At 37.2% G+C, this 20813-nt stretch overlaps 3 protein-coding genes and 1 pseudogene across 6 annotated transcripts; 2 read left to right on the plus strand and 2 right to left on the minus strand.

The window, feature by feature from the left end:
- Positions 1 to 1723: 1723 nt before the first annotated feature.
- On the minus strand, positions 1724 to 2988 carry LOC113291625 (translation initiation factor IF-2-like). Its single transcript, XM_026541137.1, has 4 exons — positions 2979 to 2988; positions 2427 to 2570; positions 2011 to 2363; positions 1724 to 1903 (listed from the first exon to the last, which is right to left on the minus strand). Exons 1-4 carry the CDS (start codon positions 2986 to 2988, stop codon positions 1724 to 1726), a joined length of 687 nt encoding a protein of 228 aa, XP_026396922.1.
- Positions 2989 to 10686: 7698 nt separating this feature from the next.
- LOC113291627 lies at positions 10687 to 14771 on the plus strand (annotated as a pseudogene).
- Positions 10783 to 12163, plus strand: LOC113291626. The gene is made up of 3 exons (XM_026541138.1): positions 10783 to 10954; positions 11568 to 11574; positions 11734 to 12163. Exons 1-3 carry the CDS (start codon positions 10783 to 10785, stop codon positions 12161 to 12163), a joined length of 609 nt encoding a protein of 202 aa, XP_026396923.1.
- On the minus strand, positions 14407 to 20757 carry LOC113289706. 4 transcript variants are annotated; one of them, XM_026539046.1, is made up of 2 exons: positions 19166 to 20757; positions 14407 to 14994 (listed from the first exon to the last, which is right to left on the minus strand). In XM_026539046.1, the coding sequence occupies exon 1, from the start codon at positions 20622 to 20624 to the stop codon at positions 19206 to 19208; it is 1419 nt and encodes a 472-aa protein (XP_026394831.1). In that variant the 5' UTR covers positions 20625 to 20757; the 3' UTR covers positions 14407 to 14994; positions 19166 to 19205. The 4 variants fall into 4 exon arrangements, with proteins under 4 accessions (XP_026394831.1, XP_026394834.1, XP_026394833.1 ...); XM_026539049.1 differs by having other exon boundaries at positions 14513 to 14789; XM_026539048.1 differs by lacking the exon at positions 14407 to 14994 and adding an exon at positions 16210 to 16335.
- Positions 20758 to 20813: the final 56 nt, after the last annotated feature.

The raw sequence follows: 20813 nt of genomic DNA on the forward strand, positions 1-20813 counted from the left end.
CATGATCTTGTTCAGGATACTTTGGTTGATGCTTGTTTTAAAGATGGTGTACCTTCTAGGAAGGAAGTTTCCTTGGGATTTATTTCCGATGATGGCTCTGCCTTGAGGGATGCTGACATTCTTGTATACAATTGGGAAAACGGTCAAGATACTTGTTTTGACGTCACTTGGGTTTCTCCTTTCACAGGTAAGGGGGTTCGTGCTTTCGTGCCTGACCTTGCTATCTCTAATGTTGTCACTTTGAAAGCGCAAAAAATATTTGGATAAGTGTAGTGCTCAGGGTTATGGTACGGATGTCTTAGCTTTCTCCATCCTTGGTGAGCTTGGGGATGACATGATGGTTTTTCTGAAAAGATTGAGATTATGCGTAGCTAGTCATGATTTCCATGAAAAACTTAGGAATTTTATTTTCCACAGTATACGGATTTTCATTCAAAAAGAGGTCGGCACGCAGCTTGTTACGAGGTTACCGACCATCTCCATTGTCATTAAAGAATTGGATTAAAAGAAAATAAAAAAACAAACTCAACAAGTGAAAACTGCCAACTCACCCATTGTACAAAAAAGAAAATAATATTCCACGACATTTTGTCTTCTATGCTTGTTCATTTTCTTGAAAGTATTATTTCTCATTCTCAATCTTCTTTTGTGAATAAACTATTTCACTCCTTTAAACACAAAAAAGGAAAATCTGGGTGGTTTGCCTTAAAACTAGACTGTGGAAAAGCTTATGATAGGATAAGTTGGGAGTTTCTAAATCTTGCTCTCCAGGATTTTAATTTTCATCCTATTTGGATTAAATGAATTATGTCTTGTGTTTCTTTCTCTTCCTTTCAAATTTTAGTGAATGGTTTTCCTTCTTCTACCTTTTTTCGTACTCATGGCCTTCGTCAGGGTGATCCCCTTTCCCCTTCTTTGTTTATTATTTGTTTAGAGTATCTCTTTACTTTTGGATAATGCTATTTCTAGCAAAGTTTTAATTGGTTTTAAAGCTTGTAGGGGATCCTTTGATTACTCATAAATTTTATACCGACAACAACATAATTTTTTTGAAGGACACTCACTCAAATTTTGTTAATCTTGCTTCTCTTTTGTAGCTGGTCAGGTGAAAAGATTAATTTTCAGAAGTCTAATATCATTTTGGGATATTTTGACTTTGGGTCACATAAATGTGACCAGCTTTGCGTTTGGGTACGCCAAAATTTTAATTAGAGTTTGGGTCACGAGACCATCGTTGAACGTCTTGACAGTTAAGAAATAATTTATTTTTAAAAATTTATTTTTATTTACTTAACACCGTCAGTTACCATTAACACGTGACTCACACATGTTAACTAGAGTATCATTGAGGTACATCTGACGTTTGAGAACAGATGAATCCAACATTCTTGGTTATTTGTCTGTCATTCAGATCGTTGAGCCCACCTTCAAATCCCTATAAACGCACAAATACTGCCATTTTAGTAACCACTTTTCCAACAACTCATTTCCACACCTGCAGACAGTTTTATGCACATATTTTTGACAGAATCAACAGATCTCAACATGGAAAAACTGAATAAAAGAAGTCTTATAAAAAAGCAGATTAAAGTAACATGTCATGTTTCATCAAAAAAAAAATGTTTGCAACATGAAAGAGTTGGATGTCTGCAAAAGGTCCATAAAAACACAAAGATGTTTCGAAAACAAAAAACATTAAAGAAGGGATTAAACCAAATTCACATCATGGAAGTCCTTCATTCGCCCACTGCTCTTTTGTGCCTAGCCAGTACATCATTCTTGGCCTCTTTCCCCTTCCATATGTAGAAGAAAATGCACCACCTCCTCTCATCACTGGCCCACCTCCCCTACCACCATAAGTACCTCTTAAGAAGGATCCATCTAGTCCTGGTATAGGATTTACCTGCATTGAACAACAAGTTAGATATTGTAAGGTCATAAGAGACACAAATTGCAAGTTCATTACCAACAAGAAATTGTAAATTCAAGACAAAAAGTTAAAGCAGAAACCTGCACTGGTGTTGGTTCTCTAGTCAGTGTTGGTCCCTTATCCTGCAGTATTCCAATACCTACAATTCTCCCATTTCTTCTGTGTGCTGTCTTCCCTCTTGCTCTGCTTCTTTCCCCTCTTCCTCTCAGTGCACCACCCCCAGAATTAGTGGATGAGTTTCCAACACCTCTTCCAAAAGCAATTGTTGTAGATGATGCAACTTGAACTGGAGCAACAATTGACAGTGGAAATAGTGCAGTAGCACCACCTCTGCCTTCTCTAGTTCCTCTTCCACCCCTTCCTCCTCTAGTTCCTCTTCCACCCCTGCCTCTTCCTCTAGTAGTTGGTACTTCTGGTTCATATGTAGGTGGAACTGATGAAGCAGCAGTTCAAGATGGTGCAACAACATTTGAAGTTGATGCATGGGTAGCTCCACCTCTCCTATTTCTACCACCACTTGTAGTCCTTGGTTTGTTCCTTGGAGCTGGTGTTGTAGTAGTTTCATATGCAGACGGTGAAGGTGGTGGTGGCCTAGTACCTGGATCAGGCCTTACATGAGGCCCTGTGTAAGTTTTTGGAGCTGAAACATAAATAAATAAACAAATAAGCCCTATGAACAAATATGCCAAACAACTAAGCCCAATAAAGCATAACATACACAAATGTGAACAATAACTTTACCTTGATGTTGATCTTCAGCTGAAGCTCCTTAACTAGGGCTGCACATTCCCGACTCAACCTGCCGACCCTACCCGTACACGACCAAAAATACTCGCACCCGATTCAACCCACCTAGGCATGGGTCGACTATAGGTGAGGCACGCCAGAACCCACCTATCATGGGTCGGTTGCGGGTAGAAACTTCCGTCACCCGAACCGACCCACCCACCCGCCCAAAACTAACATAGGATTCCTGACCCTTAGATTATCTAATCCTAACCTAGAATGAATTATCACAGCCCTTGAATTGATGAATAAAAGACCTAACCTAATCGCATTTTTCACGAACCCTTCTCTTCCGCGGCCTCTTCTCTCCTTCTCAGAGTCTCAGACAGACTCCATTCTTTTTTCTTCACTTAGTCTCAGACTCTCAGATTCGCTTTGTGGATCATCGGCATCCCAGAAGCAAACCAATAACGGAAGGTAAGATTAGGAACCGCTATAAACTTGTAATTTTTTGATGATGTGATTTCTTGTAATTTTCAATTTAGGGTTTATCTGTTTAGGGTGTTGTTTTTTAATTTCAGTTTGGAATGAATTGGTATGATGTTAGAACTCAGTAATGAAGAGTTTAATCAGTAGATTCTAAGGATTCTTTGGGATGGTTATTGAGAAACCCAAATTGGTTTTGCTTATTTTACTGATTCATTGAGATAGTTAGATGAGACGAATACAACTTGTTTGTATAAATGATAATATCAGGGAGAAGTCTTACTGTGGACCTCGTTGTTAATGTTTATGTGTTTTTAGAGGTGTTATTATTCTTCTAAGCTGCAACAATGAGTATTTGGAATTACTCATTTATGTTCAGAACCAGTAGTTTGATTTTAAATTTTAAGTCAATCTCAGTTCTTTAGTACAACCTAGTTACTTTATTTGGTATTTGAACTAAGTCATGAGTATGGTGTTCAATTCAGTATGGTGTTAGTACTTTCAATTGTTGCAAATATTCAATTGAGTATGGTGTTAGTATGGTGTTTGATTGTAATGTGTTTTACCGATGTAACTTGTTTCTTTTGTGCAGGTTACCATGGTTGAAATCTCAGAAGATGATTCTGCTTCTAATCTTCCAATTATACATGGAGTGGCATCACAAATGGGACCTCCCCCTCCACGTCCACCGCGTTCTGGACAAGTGCATGGACCATCAGCAGGGACAGGGAGTACCGCTGGCTCATCTACACCAGCTTCTGAACCTTCACATGCTTGTGCCGCAGGTGAAACATTAGATAATAATCCTAATGCTAGTGTGAAGAGATCAAAGGTATGGTATCACTATGATATTTATGAAAATGGTGAGAGAGCGAAATGTAAATATTGCAAAAAGGCTAATTACAAGATTGGTAAGATAAATTCGGATGGTAAGAAACATGGGACTTCTAATCTCCAACATCATTTGGATAAGTGTCAGAAGTATAAGAATGAAATGAATGAGGCTAGAGATGACGGACAACAAACACTTGACTTCCAGCCTTGCAAGCTTGGAGAGGAACCACAGTTGGTTGGGGTGTCTTTTTCTCAAGATGCGTGCAGGAGAGCGCTGATTAGATTTATCGTTACCGATGAAATGGCTTTTAAAATTGTTGAAGGTGAAGGTTTTATAGATTTTTGTAAGTATCTTGAGCCTCGATTTAAGCTTCCAAGTCGTATGACAAAATACCGTGATGTGTGCAAGCTGTTTTTGACAGAGAAGGCTAATCTGAAAAGTTATTTCAAAGCAAACAAGGTAAGAGTGTGCCTTACTACTGACACTTGGACGTCATCGCAGAATTACAATTATATGGTAGTGACTGCGCATTTCATTGATCATCACTGGAAACTACATAAAAGAATTATATGTTTTTGCTTGATTGATAGCCATGAAGGTACGAAAATTGGAGAGGCTTTGGCGAAATGTTTGCTAGACTGGGGACTTGAAAAGGTTTTCACTGTGACGCTTCATAATGCGTCTGCAAATAAAGTTGATGTTGACTATTTGTGGAAGAGAGTTCAGAGTTGGGGTTCTGCATTACTCGGAGCTAAACATTTACATGTTCGATGTGCGGCTCACGTACTTGCACTTGTTGTGAAGGACGGTATGAAGAAGTATCATACATCACTTCTCAGGATCAGGGCAGTGGTAAAATATGTCACGAAATCTCCCGCAAGATATAAAAGGTTTACGGAGGCTGCTGAGTCGGAAAGAATAGATTGTAAAAAGGGTCTGATATTAGATGTGAGAACGCGGTGGAATTCTACTTACTTAATGCTTGTTGCTGCTGAAAGATATGAAAAGGAATTTGAAAGGCTACGTGAGTTGGATAAGGCATTTTGTGAAGAGTTTTGCTTTGATATTCCAGTACCAGATAATATTATGGGTGATGGTGATGACACTGTTGATCTTGATGCTGATTATGATCTGGAATCAGACAATGAAGAAGAACTTGATACGACTGAAGAAGAAGATTCTGCTGCTGTCAGGAAAGCCAAGAAAAAAAACAGGCCAAAAGTGCATGCTCCTAAACGATACGATTGGTGCAATGCGAGAGTTATGATTAAGTTTCTACACGTATTTTATGAAGCAACTGTTGCATTTTCAGCTTCTACTTATGTTACTTCTCATTCTTTCTTATTGGAACTTGGTATTGTTCGTCAAGAATTAGAAGAATGAAAAAATACACATGAGGATCCTTTCTTAAGCCACATGGGTGCTTCAATGTTGCTCAAGTACAACAAATATTGGGGAACATACCGAAAGATGAATTCGTTGATGTTTATGGCTGTACTTCTTGATCCACGAGAGAAAGAACATGGATTATTTGTGACTGTTGAAGATTTAATTGTGTATTATGACCCAGCAATGAAGAAAAAACTTGTAGAAAAATGGGTTGAAGAAGTTCTGAAAAATTTTGTGGAGCTGTTTGCAGCTTATAAAGCAGAAAATGTTAGATGTGCAGTATCTTCATCAGAATCTGTGGGCGAGACTAATTCTACTTCTACTCAAAGTTCTTCGAGTTTTGGAAGTACTATTTCTAGCAAGGCCAAGTATATGGCGGGAAGGAATAAACGAAAGCATCAATTGAGTAATGTGGAGGACAATGGGAGATCTGAGGTAGAAAGGTACTTGGCTGAACCGATCTACACACCCACCAATGAAAATGTTACTTTTGATATATTACAATGGTGGAAGGTAAATGCTACGAGGTTTGACATTTTGCCACTTATGGCTAAAGATATATTTGCTATTCTCGTTTCTTCCGTTGCTTCAGAATTAGCATTTAGTACCGGAAAAAGAATTTTGGATCCTTTTCGAAGCTCCTTAAAGCCCAAGACACTTGAGGCCTTAATTTTGTTACAAAATTGGTTACGAACACCAATAGACATGGATTCATCTACCCTTGGAGTCGAGGAGGAGGATATTGATATTGCTGAGTCTGGTATGTCTAAATTTTCCTTGGCTCTATTGTTTTTATTTGATTAAGCCAATATAATTTGATTCAAAATTTATGGTACTTTAGCTCTGCGTAAATGATTAACATACATGTTCAAAAAGTACTAAGCACATTGGAATATTGATTAGTGGACTTCTTTTGAATTTAATTAACCAAACATAATCATCTAAACATATGTGAATTAACATACCTGTTGTTGCCACCTCCAAGGATCAAATTCATAAAGGTTATCATAATTCTCTTCATCCATGTGAACTGAACTAAAAGAAGCTAACACACACCATCCCTTAGGAATCAAGTAACCTACAAATTATTAATTCATAAATTCTGATCAGTAGATAAATTAATAATTAAATTCCTATGATCTGTAAATTATTTTTTACCTTTGATTTGAAGTTTTGAACATCCTTGAGAGCTTTTCTCCAGACCCCATTGATTATGTTTGCCATTCTCAGAGTTTCACTAATCACCTGTAATAATAATTTAGATCCAACATAAACTATAAACATCATTAAGAGTTAAACTACTTTAAAACCATATCTGTTATCCAATTTAGAACTCACATTTTGAGTAAAATGGCAATGACATATAATCAGTCCAAACGTAATCTTCACCAAGATTAGCCTTTTGCTTCTTTAAATCCATATTTTCATCATTCGCTTGCAGAGCTATTTTACTTGTTTCAAGAAATTTATCTACCCTTTCATTCATTCTAATTGTTCATTTCGCTTGCAGAGCTATTCGGTGACCTTGTTTCTTCTTCCATCGTCATAGATGATTGATTCATATTGGCTTAGACAAGGTAATGACGCCAAGGGTCATTGTCAGTAGCTTGATCTTTCTGAGTTCATCTTTGTTACTGTAAGTCTGTAACTAATTTACATACTAGGCTTTAGTATAGTAGGCAATACTCAATAGTAATGCACTCTTTTATCTTTTGAGCTTTGAACAATTGAACTCTGTTCCTTTTTATTGTTAGCTTTATCACTTTGGAGTTTGCAACTTTGCATCAACTTTATTATGTAAACAGTAAACACTATTAAGTAAACACTTTCTAAATCTGTAATGTCATTTTATTTTATGGTGGGTAACCCACCACCCACCCGACCAAACCCGTCGTAATATGGGTCGGGTGAAAACTGACCCATTGTGATGTTGGGTCGGTTGCGGGTGACAACTTCTGTTACCCGCCATCAGTGGGTTGGGTGGTGGGTGAGGCCAAAAACCGACCCAAACCGACCCATGTGCAGCCCTATCCTTTACAAGTGCTCCTGTTATGACCATACACATAACATCTCCCACACATGTATTTTCTGCTATTGCCACCTTCATCCCTGTCCCGTCTTCTTAGGAATCTAGGTCTACCTGGTGGTCTACCACATTTAGGAGGCTTTACCTCCCTTGAATTCTGCATAAGTCAGAGGTTACTACAAGTCTAGGTGATCATACATTAAGATTCAAAGAAATGAAAGTTAAGATTACCTTGGCCCATAAAACTTGGTGATTTAGAGGTTCAATTGAAGGAGCATACAAGTCTCTGTATGTGTCAACATGCATGTAAGAGTGCACATACCTGCAAACAAATGTACATACAATGTAAGAGCATACATATCCAAGTGTAATTAAGTAGTTGAAATGACAAAAAATTATAACAAGAATGTAACTTACTTCTTATAACTCTTTAGTCTTGCACGTAAACTTGCACATATAGCATGCACACATGGTATTCCACATACTTGCCATGAATTGCAGGTGCAAGTATGTTGTTTCAGGTTCACCACCCATGATATGTCCTTCTTTGTGTCAAAAACTTGCCAAATATTCACAGATGAAGGTTGTGTGGTGAATTCATGGTAGAAATACAAGTGCTTGTTAACAATTTGTGTCACTCTAGGGACCACTTCATCATCATGCATTTTTTTACCCACTTGCTCTCTATCATAGAAAATTCTCATCATAAGCAAATGAAACTTCTGAACTAACTTACATACAGGAAGCTTCCTTAAATCAAGAATCCATGAATTAAAAGCTTCACAAAAATTTGATGTCACATGCTCACACTTTGATGACCTATCAAAGTAAGCTCAACCTTGTGATTCTTCTTTACCTCAGTCATTAAGTCCCTGGGCTTGTAGTTTTTATGTGCTTTGAAATATTCAAGCATCACCTTGGATACCCATCTCGCATTCGCCAATGGATGCTTGAGACCATGAATTGCCTCACAAGTGTGGATAAAATGACCTGAAAATTCAACAACAAATATAAAATTTAGTTAATACACAAGTTAAACTGACCTGGACATCTTACATTAAACATATATAACTGGACATCTTACATTAAACAAATTACTAACCTTTTTTGCATTCAAATGTTTGCTTATCAGAAAGTACAGAGCAGTAAACCTTCCATGGACAATTCTCATCTTTACATTTGTATTCTTGCTTCTTTTTCTTGTTTCTCACTTGAACAATGGAATGGTTCAGGTCAAGTGCTAGATCCTTCAAATACTCCCTACAATGTTCTTTACTCAACCATTGCTGCCCAACAAACAGTTTCTCCACAAATTCTTGACCTTCAGACAACTTGTGATCTCCATCTATGTTGTCAGTTTCTATAACATATTCCTTGAATTCTTCAGTTGACTCTACTGTTGCTTGAATCTGACAAGTGAGGTTGATCTCTTCATCGTAATCAATCTCAGGTTCATAAAGAAGTTCTTCATCATCACTCTGATCGGGTTCATCAGGAAAGTCATTTATATTTACTGTCTCATTTGCTGAGTTGCTTTCATTGTACATACATGCAAATATATCTTCATCATCTAGCTGTGAGATCACTTCATTAGGGTCAACAACTGTAGATGCTTGAATTTCAGATGTGCTTGACTCAACTTGAATGGCCTTTGTAGAAGTTTTCTTTGGGTCCAAAATGGGCAGAAAATCCAAGTCTTCTTCAGGTCTATAGTCAGGCATCTTCTCCATGTCAGGATGCTCAGCCCTTGCACTTTTTCCAACAACATAACCACCTTTAGTGGGATAGTATCTAAATAAATCATTCATTGTACCTGCGTTTAAATACACACAACCACCAAGATTAAAACCTTACATACCCACTTGTCTGCAAGAAATTACTCCAATAAATGTACGCAAACTAAACATGAAAATCGGCTAGAACATTAGTCTAAAAGGCCAGCTACTTGGGTGTATGAGTTAGCATAAGGATGTAAACTATAAGCAGATTAAACACGCTAGAATACATACTAATGCTGCTCCTCTCTATTTCGGTATAACAAATTATTCAACCATCTAAAATTAATTAAACATTTAAATTCTAGTATGTACTGTATATGTACCAACCAAAAATGGTTGATTGTTTCTTATCAAACCAGTAGTACAAATTTTTGAAAAGGACATCATCATTGAATACTTTCAGTTTTGGCTGTATATACCTTTTCATACATATTTTAAGTATGGAAGGTGAGAACCACTGCAACTTGATTTTACCAAGACTAAACACGTAAGAATACTTCTATTGACAACAATCACAGTTCCTAAACTGTTCATACAATTATATACTTTAAGCCATCACTAGGACCACAATATCTCTCACCCACTTGTACCAATTTTTATCATAAAGCACCACTCGACAAAAGTAAAAAAGGAATCAAAAAGAAAACCTAAAAAAATTCTAGAACAGAACAAAACCCTAAAAAACAAAATTGACCCATTAAATTACTATTTCTGCAACGAATAACACTCATAGGTATAATTAAAAAGCAGATAAACGAAAACCCCCAAATTAAATTAAGAGATTAGGGAAATTTTTGTACTTACCTCAACTGAAACACAACTTTTACCACGAAATCCTTGTAGATCGGCGATAATAAGAACTAATACTAACTGAAGTCAACCATTTCCACAATAACACGATACACACTCTCAAATTTTAGGCAAAATCTCCTCTGCAGTCACACCAGGAAAGAGAAGTGAAACCCTAGAACTAAAAGCTCGATTTTGGTTAAGTGAGAAAAGAGAATCTGGTTACTTCTTTTAGCCACACACGTTTTAAATCTCAGCCGTGCATTTATTAATTATTAGGAACCATACAGCTGTCAAACGGAATATTTGATGGCTTGGTTAGTAAATAAATCAAACTCTAATTTTTTTTCTGGTCATTTTAGTATTTAACTAACTTTCCAAACGGTCAAGTCGGTCAACGATGGTCTCGTGACCCTAACTCTAATTAAAATTTTGGCATGACCCAAACGCAAAGCTGGTCACTTTTATGTAACCCAAAGTCAAAATATCCCTATCATTTTTTCATTTAATGTAGTTCCCAGTGATGCTAGGTCTTTGGCTAGGCTGTTGAATGTTAAAATTTCAGTTAACCCTGGTAAGTATTTGGGAACTCCAATCCTTTGGACGAGAACCAATATTCAGACTTTCGAAGATGTCTTTGATAGGATTGTTCGGAAATTTTCGGGTTGGAAAAAACGATCCTTAAGTTTTGCAGGTAGAAATTCTTTGATTAAAGCGTCAATTGACCCGATAGCTAATCATTTAATGTCTACTTTTATGTTGCCAGTGGGTGTTACTAAATCCATTGATAAAATGCGAAGAGACTTTCTTTGGGAAGATATTAATGGTCATCCTAAAATGCATTCCATTGCCTACTCTTTGTCGGCCTACTTATCTGGGTGGTTTAGGCTTAAGAGATTTGTCTTCTAACAATCTAGCTTTTCTTGCTAAAATGGCTTGGAGAATCTACTCTAATATGGATTCAACTTTGGGAAAACTTGTTTCTGCAAAGTATTGTAAGTCAGTTTCTTTTTGGTATTGTGAAAATAAGTCTAGATGTTCATACTTTTGGACTAGTATTTTGAAAGGTAGAGATATTATTAGAGAGAGTATTAGATGGCAGATTGGAAATGGCTTATCAGCTAACTTATGGCATGATGTTTGGATTCAAAATGGCTTATCCATTAGCATCCTTCTTGGGTTCAGATTTTGTATTTGATTCTTTTTTAAAAGTTTCTGATGTTATCAATCACTCTACTGGTCAGGAATCTCTCTTGTGTGGCTGGTATTCTCCATTTTATATTCTGAACCTAATGAAATCAATTCATGTTTTATCTTGTTCTTCGGTTCCTGACAGGGCTGTTTGGCCATATTCAAAGTCTGGCTTACCTATGGTTAAGTCTGTTTATTGCAGATGTGTCTTTAGAAAATAAATCTTGGAAAAAGCTTTGGCATTTGCATTGTTCTCAGAAAATTAAACTCTTTCTTTGGCTCTTATCTCATAAAAATCTCTTGGTTAGGGCTCACTTATCAAATATTGGTTTAGCAATAAACCCAGACTGTCCTTCGTGTCGCGTTCAAGATGAAACTTTGGATCATCTTTTTGTTAACTGTCATGTTACAGTGCAGGTATCAGGTATGGATGAAAATTCAGGACTCTTGGAATATTACTTTCCCTCTTAATGAATATTTCCCTTTCTGGTTTGTTGAATACTTGTTCTTTTTCGTGTTTTACTGATAACCCACCTTGGTCTACTTTTTATCCTTATATTCTCTGGAATATTTGGACTGCTAGAAATAAGTTTGTGTTCCAAAATGTTTCCTTTGATGTTGATAATGTTTTACATTTAGCTTACTCTCAAGCTTTGGAATATTGGATTGTGTCAGAACTTCCTAAAGTCTCTGATGCTATTGGAAAGACTGTTGTTAATTTAAATTGGAAGTTTCCTCCTTCCCCTTGGCATAAGCTCAACTGTGACGGTGCTTCATCTTTTGAGTCTTTTTTGGCAGGTGCAGGTAGTGTCATTTGTAATTCCTCTGGTGTTTTTGTAGCAGCTTTGGCTCATCATCTCCCCTCAAACTCTTCCACTGTTGCTGAACTTTGGGTTGTTCGTGATGGGCTTCTTCTTGCTCTCAAGCTGCAAATCTCTTACTTGATTGTGGATAGTGACTCTTCTTCAACAATCTCTTTTGAAACTATTAGACTCCCCGTCATTGGTATTTGAAATCTCAGTGATATTAGCATATTGCTAAGTCCTTTCAGCATGTCATTTTTGATCATAATCATAGGGAAATTAATATGGTGGCTGATGCTTTATTAAAAAAAGCAGTAGACCCGGCTGTTTTTGAGAAGTGGATTGATGAGCCACCCTCTTGTATTTTGATGCCTCTGTACAATGATCTAACGGTATATGGCTTTGCCTCGTCTTGTCAAAGCCGTTTAGAAAAAAGAAAAAAAACTAGCGCTTCCATGTGGGAGCCCCAGGCCCATCTACTCCAACATTCATGTCAAAGTTTTTAATTTGGTCAGTTTGACAGATTTTGTTGTCATCCCGCTGTTTTGATATTTGGTTGGTATTCCTTGATGAAATGGTTGACTAACCACTGAACCTACTTCCCCCAAACCCCATTAAAAATAAAACAATTGCTATCATGTTATTATGGTGTTTCGTGGGTGTTTGACTTGATAAATACTCAGTTCATCAGCATCACTGTCAAAGGCAACATTTTAATCGGGCTCATAAAATGCAGTCCAATAGTTGTAATACTGCAGAAGAACTTTTACAGGAAATTTCCACGCTTGACGTGGAAATTATGCATTTGGAACGATATCTTCTATCAATGTACAGAGCAGCTTTTGACGATATAGTAGCAGAATACAACTTTGTCCCTGCTAACATGCCAAAGATCATGGAGAGTCAAGATGGCGGCGCTGCTAGTAGACCCAGTTTGCAGGATCTAATGGATAACGATCAAATTAATACATACATCAATCCTGCTGATACTCAGGGCTACTTAATGTCTCCTGATAAACTTTCTGAAGACATTGTCAGATGCATGATTTCCGTTTACTGCAAGCTTGCCAGCAATTACTCCACATCCACCACCCCTGCTGCTATCCCTGAAAGTACTAATAATAGTACTATTATAGGATTTTCATCGTCGTCGTCTTTGTCGCCATCTATGCTTTCTCTTAGTCCACCTTTGGGCACCTCCTCAACTACACTTTTTTCTCCTCATCATCGCCGCCATTTTAATCAGGATTACAGCTGGGAAATCGAAGAATATGCTCCCTCTTCCTCTTCGTCTGATTTCTTTCAAAATGGAGGAGCAGCAGCAAGTAGCTTAGCTAGTGGACCATGTACTTCTGATACGGTAGTGGTTTCAAGAGCATGTTTAGAATTAGCCGATGAGAGCAGGATTGGTCATGTTGTTCCCATGATGAGAAAGTTCAGGTACGAGTTATTAATCCCAAGATTACCTCTTGATTAAGCGGTTTATCTATTAAGTACTAATTATTTGTTAATCAGGTCAATGCTTAAATATCTTGAAGACATTGACCCGAGGAAAATGAAACCAGAACCTTCTGGGTCAACATTCACAATGCCTTGGTTATGCATGCAAGTGCTCTTCTCCGCAAATTAATCAATTTTATAATCAACTACAGTATGTGTATGATTAAAGACTGACTTCAACCATCATGATGCAGGCGCATTTAGACTATGAAATTCAGCATCAGAACCACCTAAAAAGCAGTGGTATTACCTCCCTGCTTCTCCTGAAGGTACTAACTGACCGCCCGCTAATTTTCTGGATCTTCACATGAATGAATTGTTGCTCTGCTTATTCTTGCAACCCTTGTTGATAAATTTGATTCACTCTTTCAGGACGCCACTTACAATGTTGGGGGACATTTCACAACTGCCTATGAAATAAAGAGCTCCATTCTCGGGTGCTCACCCTCATCACCAGCTTCACACATTACAACTACTGTGACTACTTCCCCAACGGTATGCCTGCATCAGATACCTTTTTTTTTATACCTACTTAAGCTTGTTAGTGCTTCATCCATCAAGACTTCTCCTGAATTCTAAATAACAAAGTATATATTGGATACAGTGGCTGCAGACATTTTTCACACCAACAGGAGGAATAAAGCTCAAGAAAAATAACAATAAGAGGAACAGTGGCAGTCGTCACATCTATTCCCTTGATTTCCTGGAGCCACTGGTTTATTTTGCCCTTTCTTCAGGAGCATACTCTGATCCTGCGGTATATATATTCATACTTTTTAACAGAATTAGAATCTATACAATCATCAGTCACCAGAAGGTGCTTCACCACTACCACATATAAACCTGTCTTCAGTAATCTGTCGATATGCAGGTTCGAGTATACACATCGAAGAATATATTTGCTGAGCTTAATATCGCCAAGCAAGAGTTCATTCGAGCTGCAACTAGTATTAATACTGCTAATACCTTCTCATCATTATCTTCCTCATCATCCATTTACAACAATAACAACTACAAGCAAAAACACACAAAAGACAGGTGGGGAACAAGTGATGAATATAACAACAACAAGGTAATACTTCCCAAGGTTCTGTATTACTTTGCAAATGATGCTTGTCTAAATTTATATGGCCTCACGGAGATGGTCCACGGATGCTTATCAGAGTCTCAACAGAAAGCTATGGAAATATGCCAGCAGCAGCTCTCTATCAATAGCAATAAGCGACTGATTACAAGGATGCTGCAGCCTGATAAGTACATACAATGGTCACCTTATAATTCAGCTTTCCGCTACATCATCCAAACTAAACAGCTATAAGTTCTCAGAACATATGATCTGTACATTTACATCACACATGAATCATTTAAACACACACACACAAATGTATAAAGACGACCAAGATCCCTAAATTCAAATAATGAAGTTTGCAGCATTTTTCTGTTTTCATTTGCTATGTCAACCATGGATCCTGCAGCTCCTCTCCAAGGCAGCTTTATGTGTATATGGACAGTGTGCTATCTAGCTGTGCATGCTCTGCTATCTATTATATATAGAAAGGCAGCAATATTAAATAATTAGATAAATGGTTGCACATGGCATGGGAATGAGGACAGTGAGATGAGAACATTAACCATTTGATTAAAAAGAAATATAAACGAGAGAAACAGAGAAGGCATCAAAGAATCTACATACAAAAACTGATTAAAAGATCTGGAGGGCATAAAATAATCTTAATTAGCTGACAGACTCATCTTACTAGCATACATATATATGGGATCGCTATCAAGTTTGACTTTGCCCATCAACTCACCTGATAAACTATTTCTTCTCCAACTTCTGAACAATCAGAATTATTGAATGATAAGAGTGGCTACAACTCTGCCTAACTAAAATTTAAATAGTTGATACAATCTCATCACCCCTGGATCTATCTGTATCTATCAAAATCTATTTCCTAACTGATTAATCAGCCCATAGTAACGTAGCTATATATAGCTAAGCTAAAAATAAAATGAAGTCAATTTTCCACATAAAAATTTGAAATCCACACTAGTAAAATCAGCTAGAATGCTAGATACTCATATACTACGAAATTCATCCATGAATTTAGGAATTTGTGATTATTTTACTTATAATTTATTTTTGGTAAAAAAAATCAATTCATCAAAATTTCTATGTATAACTTACACTGTAAAAAGAAAAAAGAAAAGGCAGAGAGAGAGAGTAAAGAAGATGAAAAAAAAGAACACGACCTATGGAAGGAACACTAATAATACCACAGTGCTTAGCTAGGGCGAGTAGTACTATACTCGCCTATATATGTATGCAGTGTAGTACTATATATACGGAACAACGGCCAGATGTAATGGATGCTATCGCAAAAATGTGCACTACTCAGTACTGATACTAGAAGAACTGGAGCAGAAAACAGAGGACCTACAGAGTGGGCAGGTGAAGTGGTCAAGTTGCAGCCAACTCTTGATGCACCTTCCGTGAAACACATGCCCACATCCAGATAGCTTCAGTCTCACCACCTCTTCCTCAACTTCTTCATCCCCTCCACTTATGGTTTTGCTTCTGCTTAGGAATAACTCTCCCAAACAAACTGAGCACAATTCATCCTCATCATGATGATGATCTTCACCATCGATTCTGCCATCTACAACTACTACTAAATCATGAAGATAGCCTTCCAAGTACTCCTGCTGCTGTCGATAATGGTCCAGTTGCCAAGTCATCTCCTCCAGGCATTCTGCTGTCACTACGATGGGTGATGATGATGAGCTCATCAGCATCTCCATCTGATGTTCATGATGACGATGAAGATAACTACTGCTAATACTAGCAGTACTGCTACTGTTACTATAGGATGACCATCCAGCTGCTGAGTAGACATGCAGGGTTACATAGAGAAACATGCTACTGACAGATTGTTTCATACGTTGGAATGGGATCCAAATGCAGGTATAGAAAATAATAGTAGCAGCACATAAATGGGACTGGCCTGAGAACAACTCAAGACAAAACATCTTAGCGATTTCTGATACTGGGTTGGCTGGTTTTTGTTGAAAGTTATCAACTATGTCTTTGTGGAGCTGAGTTGAAGTTGAATGAATAAATGAAAGATGGAAGTGAGGGGATCCATCGTTTATATAGTACAAAGGAAACCGAGTTAAAATGGAAGCAATGCTGGTATATGTTTATTTAATCAGACAAGGATTAACGTAATTATCAGTGAGTAATATTAAAATAATTAAGCTGTTTAATATATTAATTAAAATTAATTAATTGTTGTTGTTTAACGAGTTCGATAATATGCCAAGGTGTTTAGTGGCTTGACTTTTTTTGGGAGATGGATCATGGATAGATGGATTTGGGTGGTGTGGGGGCGGGGAAGACTTACAGAGAAAGATTTTAACATTAAGAACTTCAAGAAAACAGAGAAGATGATGGCTAATAATAAATCATCGATCCGTCCCCATTTTGAAATTGAATTGACTTTCTATTATGAATATGAAGAGGGTCGTCCTAATTAGTATTATTGATATTACTCTATGAATGATTGATCAATGATCCATCATTATCATCATTCAGCGTTACTAGTTCTACTTGGCTGCTAGCTAGCTAAGATATTCATAAGGACGGCGCCTACCCCACAATTACGTATCTTACTTAAAATATAATAATGCTGATGATGATAATAAAAGATATAAATTTTACCACTAGCAACATATTATTTTCCATTGAAATTAATTGAACTTCTTAGAGAGTTATCAATTTGAAATTTCAATTTCAATACACATGTATGATGAATTGATGCATCCCCTGTACCAATCAAAAAAAGTATTTGATGCATCTCCCTTCTCCTACTCCTACACACCTCCTAGGTCATCCAGTTTGTCAAAAGTCAGCGCTTATACGATTTGTACACGTGACATCATCAAGACAGGTGGCTTCTATTACATCTCCACTTATGTTTAGTTTTTCCAAAAAGGTTTAGCTGGAACGCATAAATTTTGTTATGTTTGTACCAGATATTACCTATTTCACCAATAATATACTAGATATTACCTTAATGGCTTAATCTATCTCTGTGAAATTACTAATAGGAACTTATCGTACCTTAATCTATCTCTATACAGATTTATATCAACAGATGCACATTTTATACAGTGAAATTCACATACATGCAAACAGATCAGAAACTTCGACTCACATATAAGAATTAAAGTCCAGCAGCTTATTACCTCATTCCATCCCATCCTGGTAGATGATGATGAATTAATTCATGATGGCATTCACTATCTTTCATTATTTATTTGCTTATTGAATGAGAGTATATCATACATGGCCATGTAGGAGCAAAGAAATGCATTTGAGAATCATCTTTGACTTTAAAGAACAATGGGACCGACCAAATCCTCACAAAAAGATCTTCTCTTAAAACTTTGAATTGTTTTCTGGTTTTGGAGTTGGTGGGTGGGTGGATCTCTGACACATAATACAACACCATTTTGCTAGCCTAGCACCATAGCTTAGACAATAATTAATCTATTTCTCTCCCTGTAGGAATTAAAACCAACTGGGAAACCGACCACTTGGTGGTAGCAGTAGTAGTAGTACTGTAGCAGCTGTGGTAATGCTTAATAAATAATCGCTCTATTTTTTTTAACAGTACTAATTTTTAATGTAGCACTTGTGTTTAAAGAAAGAACGACAGCTCCAAAAAAAGAAGACAAAAAGAAGAAAAAAGAACAGAAATACACGAGAAGAAAAAGAGTTAGTTTCGCTCGACGATTTATCTGAATGCTTCGCGACCAGAAGCGAAGCCTGGCCAGACTCCAGAGATCAAGAGATATCAGATACTTTAACTCGCAGAAACGGAAAATAATTTGCACAAATAGAAGTGGTAACCCTGGTGTGGTGCAAAGGAGACACATGTACAAATAGGCAACAGATGAAGCTGAGCCAAATCTGGCAAGTGGCAACGGTACATATCCAGTGGAGACATAAAGTAGAAGAGCTAGCAAATGTTCGTGACCAGAACTAATGTTTTCTACCATGGTCATGTACGTTGAATATGTATGCGCCTGTAAAGCCTATCAGAACCAGCAGCATGGGTTAGGTAGTGGTGATGGTTCTAATCATATATTTTTCATTGGTTCTAAACAATGAGACACAATAAGATGCTGGGAAACCATGTATGGGACAAGAACAATTTACTTCTTGACATGGTTTCTTAGCTCGAATGCCTATTTACTTATGACACAAGTCCCTAGCAAACAACAAATTCATTCTTTACCTTAAGGTAGATGAATTTCAGAGACTGAAAATTTTAATACTATTGGTTGTAAAATAGAATTAGAAACACATTCGAAAATCATGAATAATGACCTTCTTGTGTATTACAGTATTTTACAATCCATTCAGTTGTGTGTTACTCAAACCAAAAAAGCAATGGCCCTAGATCCCAGTTTAATTATTAAAGCACTGCAGTTTGTAAGAAATGTTTCAGAACATGCAAAAATCAAATCCCAAACTGACTAATAAAAAAGCATAGCATCTAATATTGAAACACTGTATATTTCCATCTTTGAGCATGTACGCAAGGTCAAGATCAAAAAAACGGACATACCCTAACAATATTGACCTACAATTTCCCAGCAGAACAGTTCAGAGTAAGAAAATGAGTAAAGACGAGAAGAACTTACAAGTTTTCGAGCAAACTACTAACGATAGGAATGAAGCTGTCTAGAATGGCCTCTGTGAAATTTTCTTTCCAAAGATAGCCTCCCAAACAAATGAAGAAAAAGGCCCCTTCTTGTCGAGGTGTTCTTTGACTGCTTTATCATTAACAGAGAAACCTTTCTCCCTTAATCGTCCGATCATACTGTTAGCTTCTCCCACCCCCTTGTCCATGACATAACCTTCTACCAAACTCACAAATGTGATCACATTCGGAGAATGACCAGCTTCCAGCATCTCAACACAAAAATCCAGTGCATCCTCTAGTCTGCTTGTCATCCCTTCACACTTCTTCTTAGTAAACGGCAGTAGTCCCTGGATCAAGACTGTGTAACTGAATGCATTTGGAGAAATCCCATTGTTCTGCATTTTCTTGAATATCCTCTTTGCGTCATCAAACTTCTGAGCTTTGCAGAATCCTTCAACTACTGCAGTGTAGATGACAACTTCAGGAATAGTAGCTTTCTCACGCATCAAACCAAAAAGTTTCATGGCTTCTTGGATTAACCCATCTTTACAGAGGCCATCAAGCATGGCTACAGCATTTGGGATCATCCCTGTTTCCTTCATTTTCTTAAAAATCTCATCCGCATCCTGCGGTGGTGGTTGTGGTGTAGGGTTTGCAGGCGCTTCCACTTCTTCCTTTTGTTCTGGCGACAATGATGCTGCTGCTTTGGCAACGATTTCTGGTGCTGCAGGTGTATTCTGATTTTCAATGAGGGGGTCATGTTCCCTCTCGTCGTCATTACTGAGGTTGAACTTTTCAAACAAACTACGAACAGATTCTCCATCACCGTTAGCATCATTAACTCTCTTATCGGCACCCATGGTTTGTTTGTTATTAGATTGTTGAACCTGAGAACCTCTCAAAAAGTGATTCATATCCTCTTCCTTTCGAGTTCTGCCACTACTACTTTTATTAGGTCTGACTAAATTTCTACTACTACCACTACCGATGAACAGATCATCAAGATCATCACCTTCTAATGAATCATTTCTCGGTCTTCCTCTCATAAAAGAAGATGATTTATTCTCTGTGTAACGACCCTTTGGAATTTGTCTAGATTCTTTCGTTTTAAAACCAAAATCTTCATTAATATGATCCCTACGTCTTTCTCCTCTCAAAGGTCTATTAGGAATAGGGACTGGAGGATCTTGATTAGCTCTAGTATTCTTCCCAAACGTTTTGTCACTATCAAAATCATCATCAGAATCCATGTTTTTAGGGAAATAATCTTGAGAAGAATTGTTTCTCATTTTTTCCCTTAACTTGTGTTTAGAATAACTAGAATAAGATGAATTTGTGTTAAACCTTTCTAATAATGATTCAACTCCATAACGATTCAGTAAATGAGGAAAATAGGGTTTATAATTGAGCAAATTCTGCTTAAATACATTAAGTTTAGAAACCCTAGTACCTTGCATCACGAATAACCTTGAGGCCGGCCTCTTACCACTTATTTTCTCCTCCTCCTGGTGATGACGATGATGATACAGAGGGTGAAAAATTAAGGGTTTAGGGCTTTAGGAGGAAACCAGGAGAAATGAAGTAAAAACTGTAAAAGGGTTGTCTGGGGAAAAAGATAGGGTAGTGTTGTCTTTTTAAAAAGTTAC

The sequence above is a fragment of the Papaver somniferum genome, chromosome 6 (assembly GCF_003573695.1).
Source record: "Papaver somniferum cultivar HN1 chromosome 6, ASM357369v1, whole genome shotgun sequence".
NCBI classification, from domain to species: Eukaryota; Viridiplantae; Streptophyta; class Magnoliopsida; order Ranunculales; family Papaveraceae; genus Papaver; species Papaver somniferum.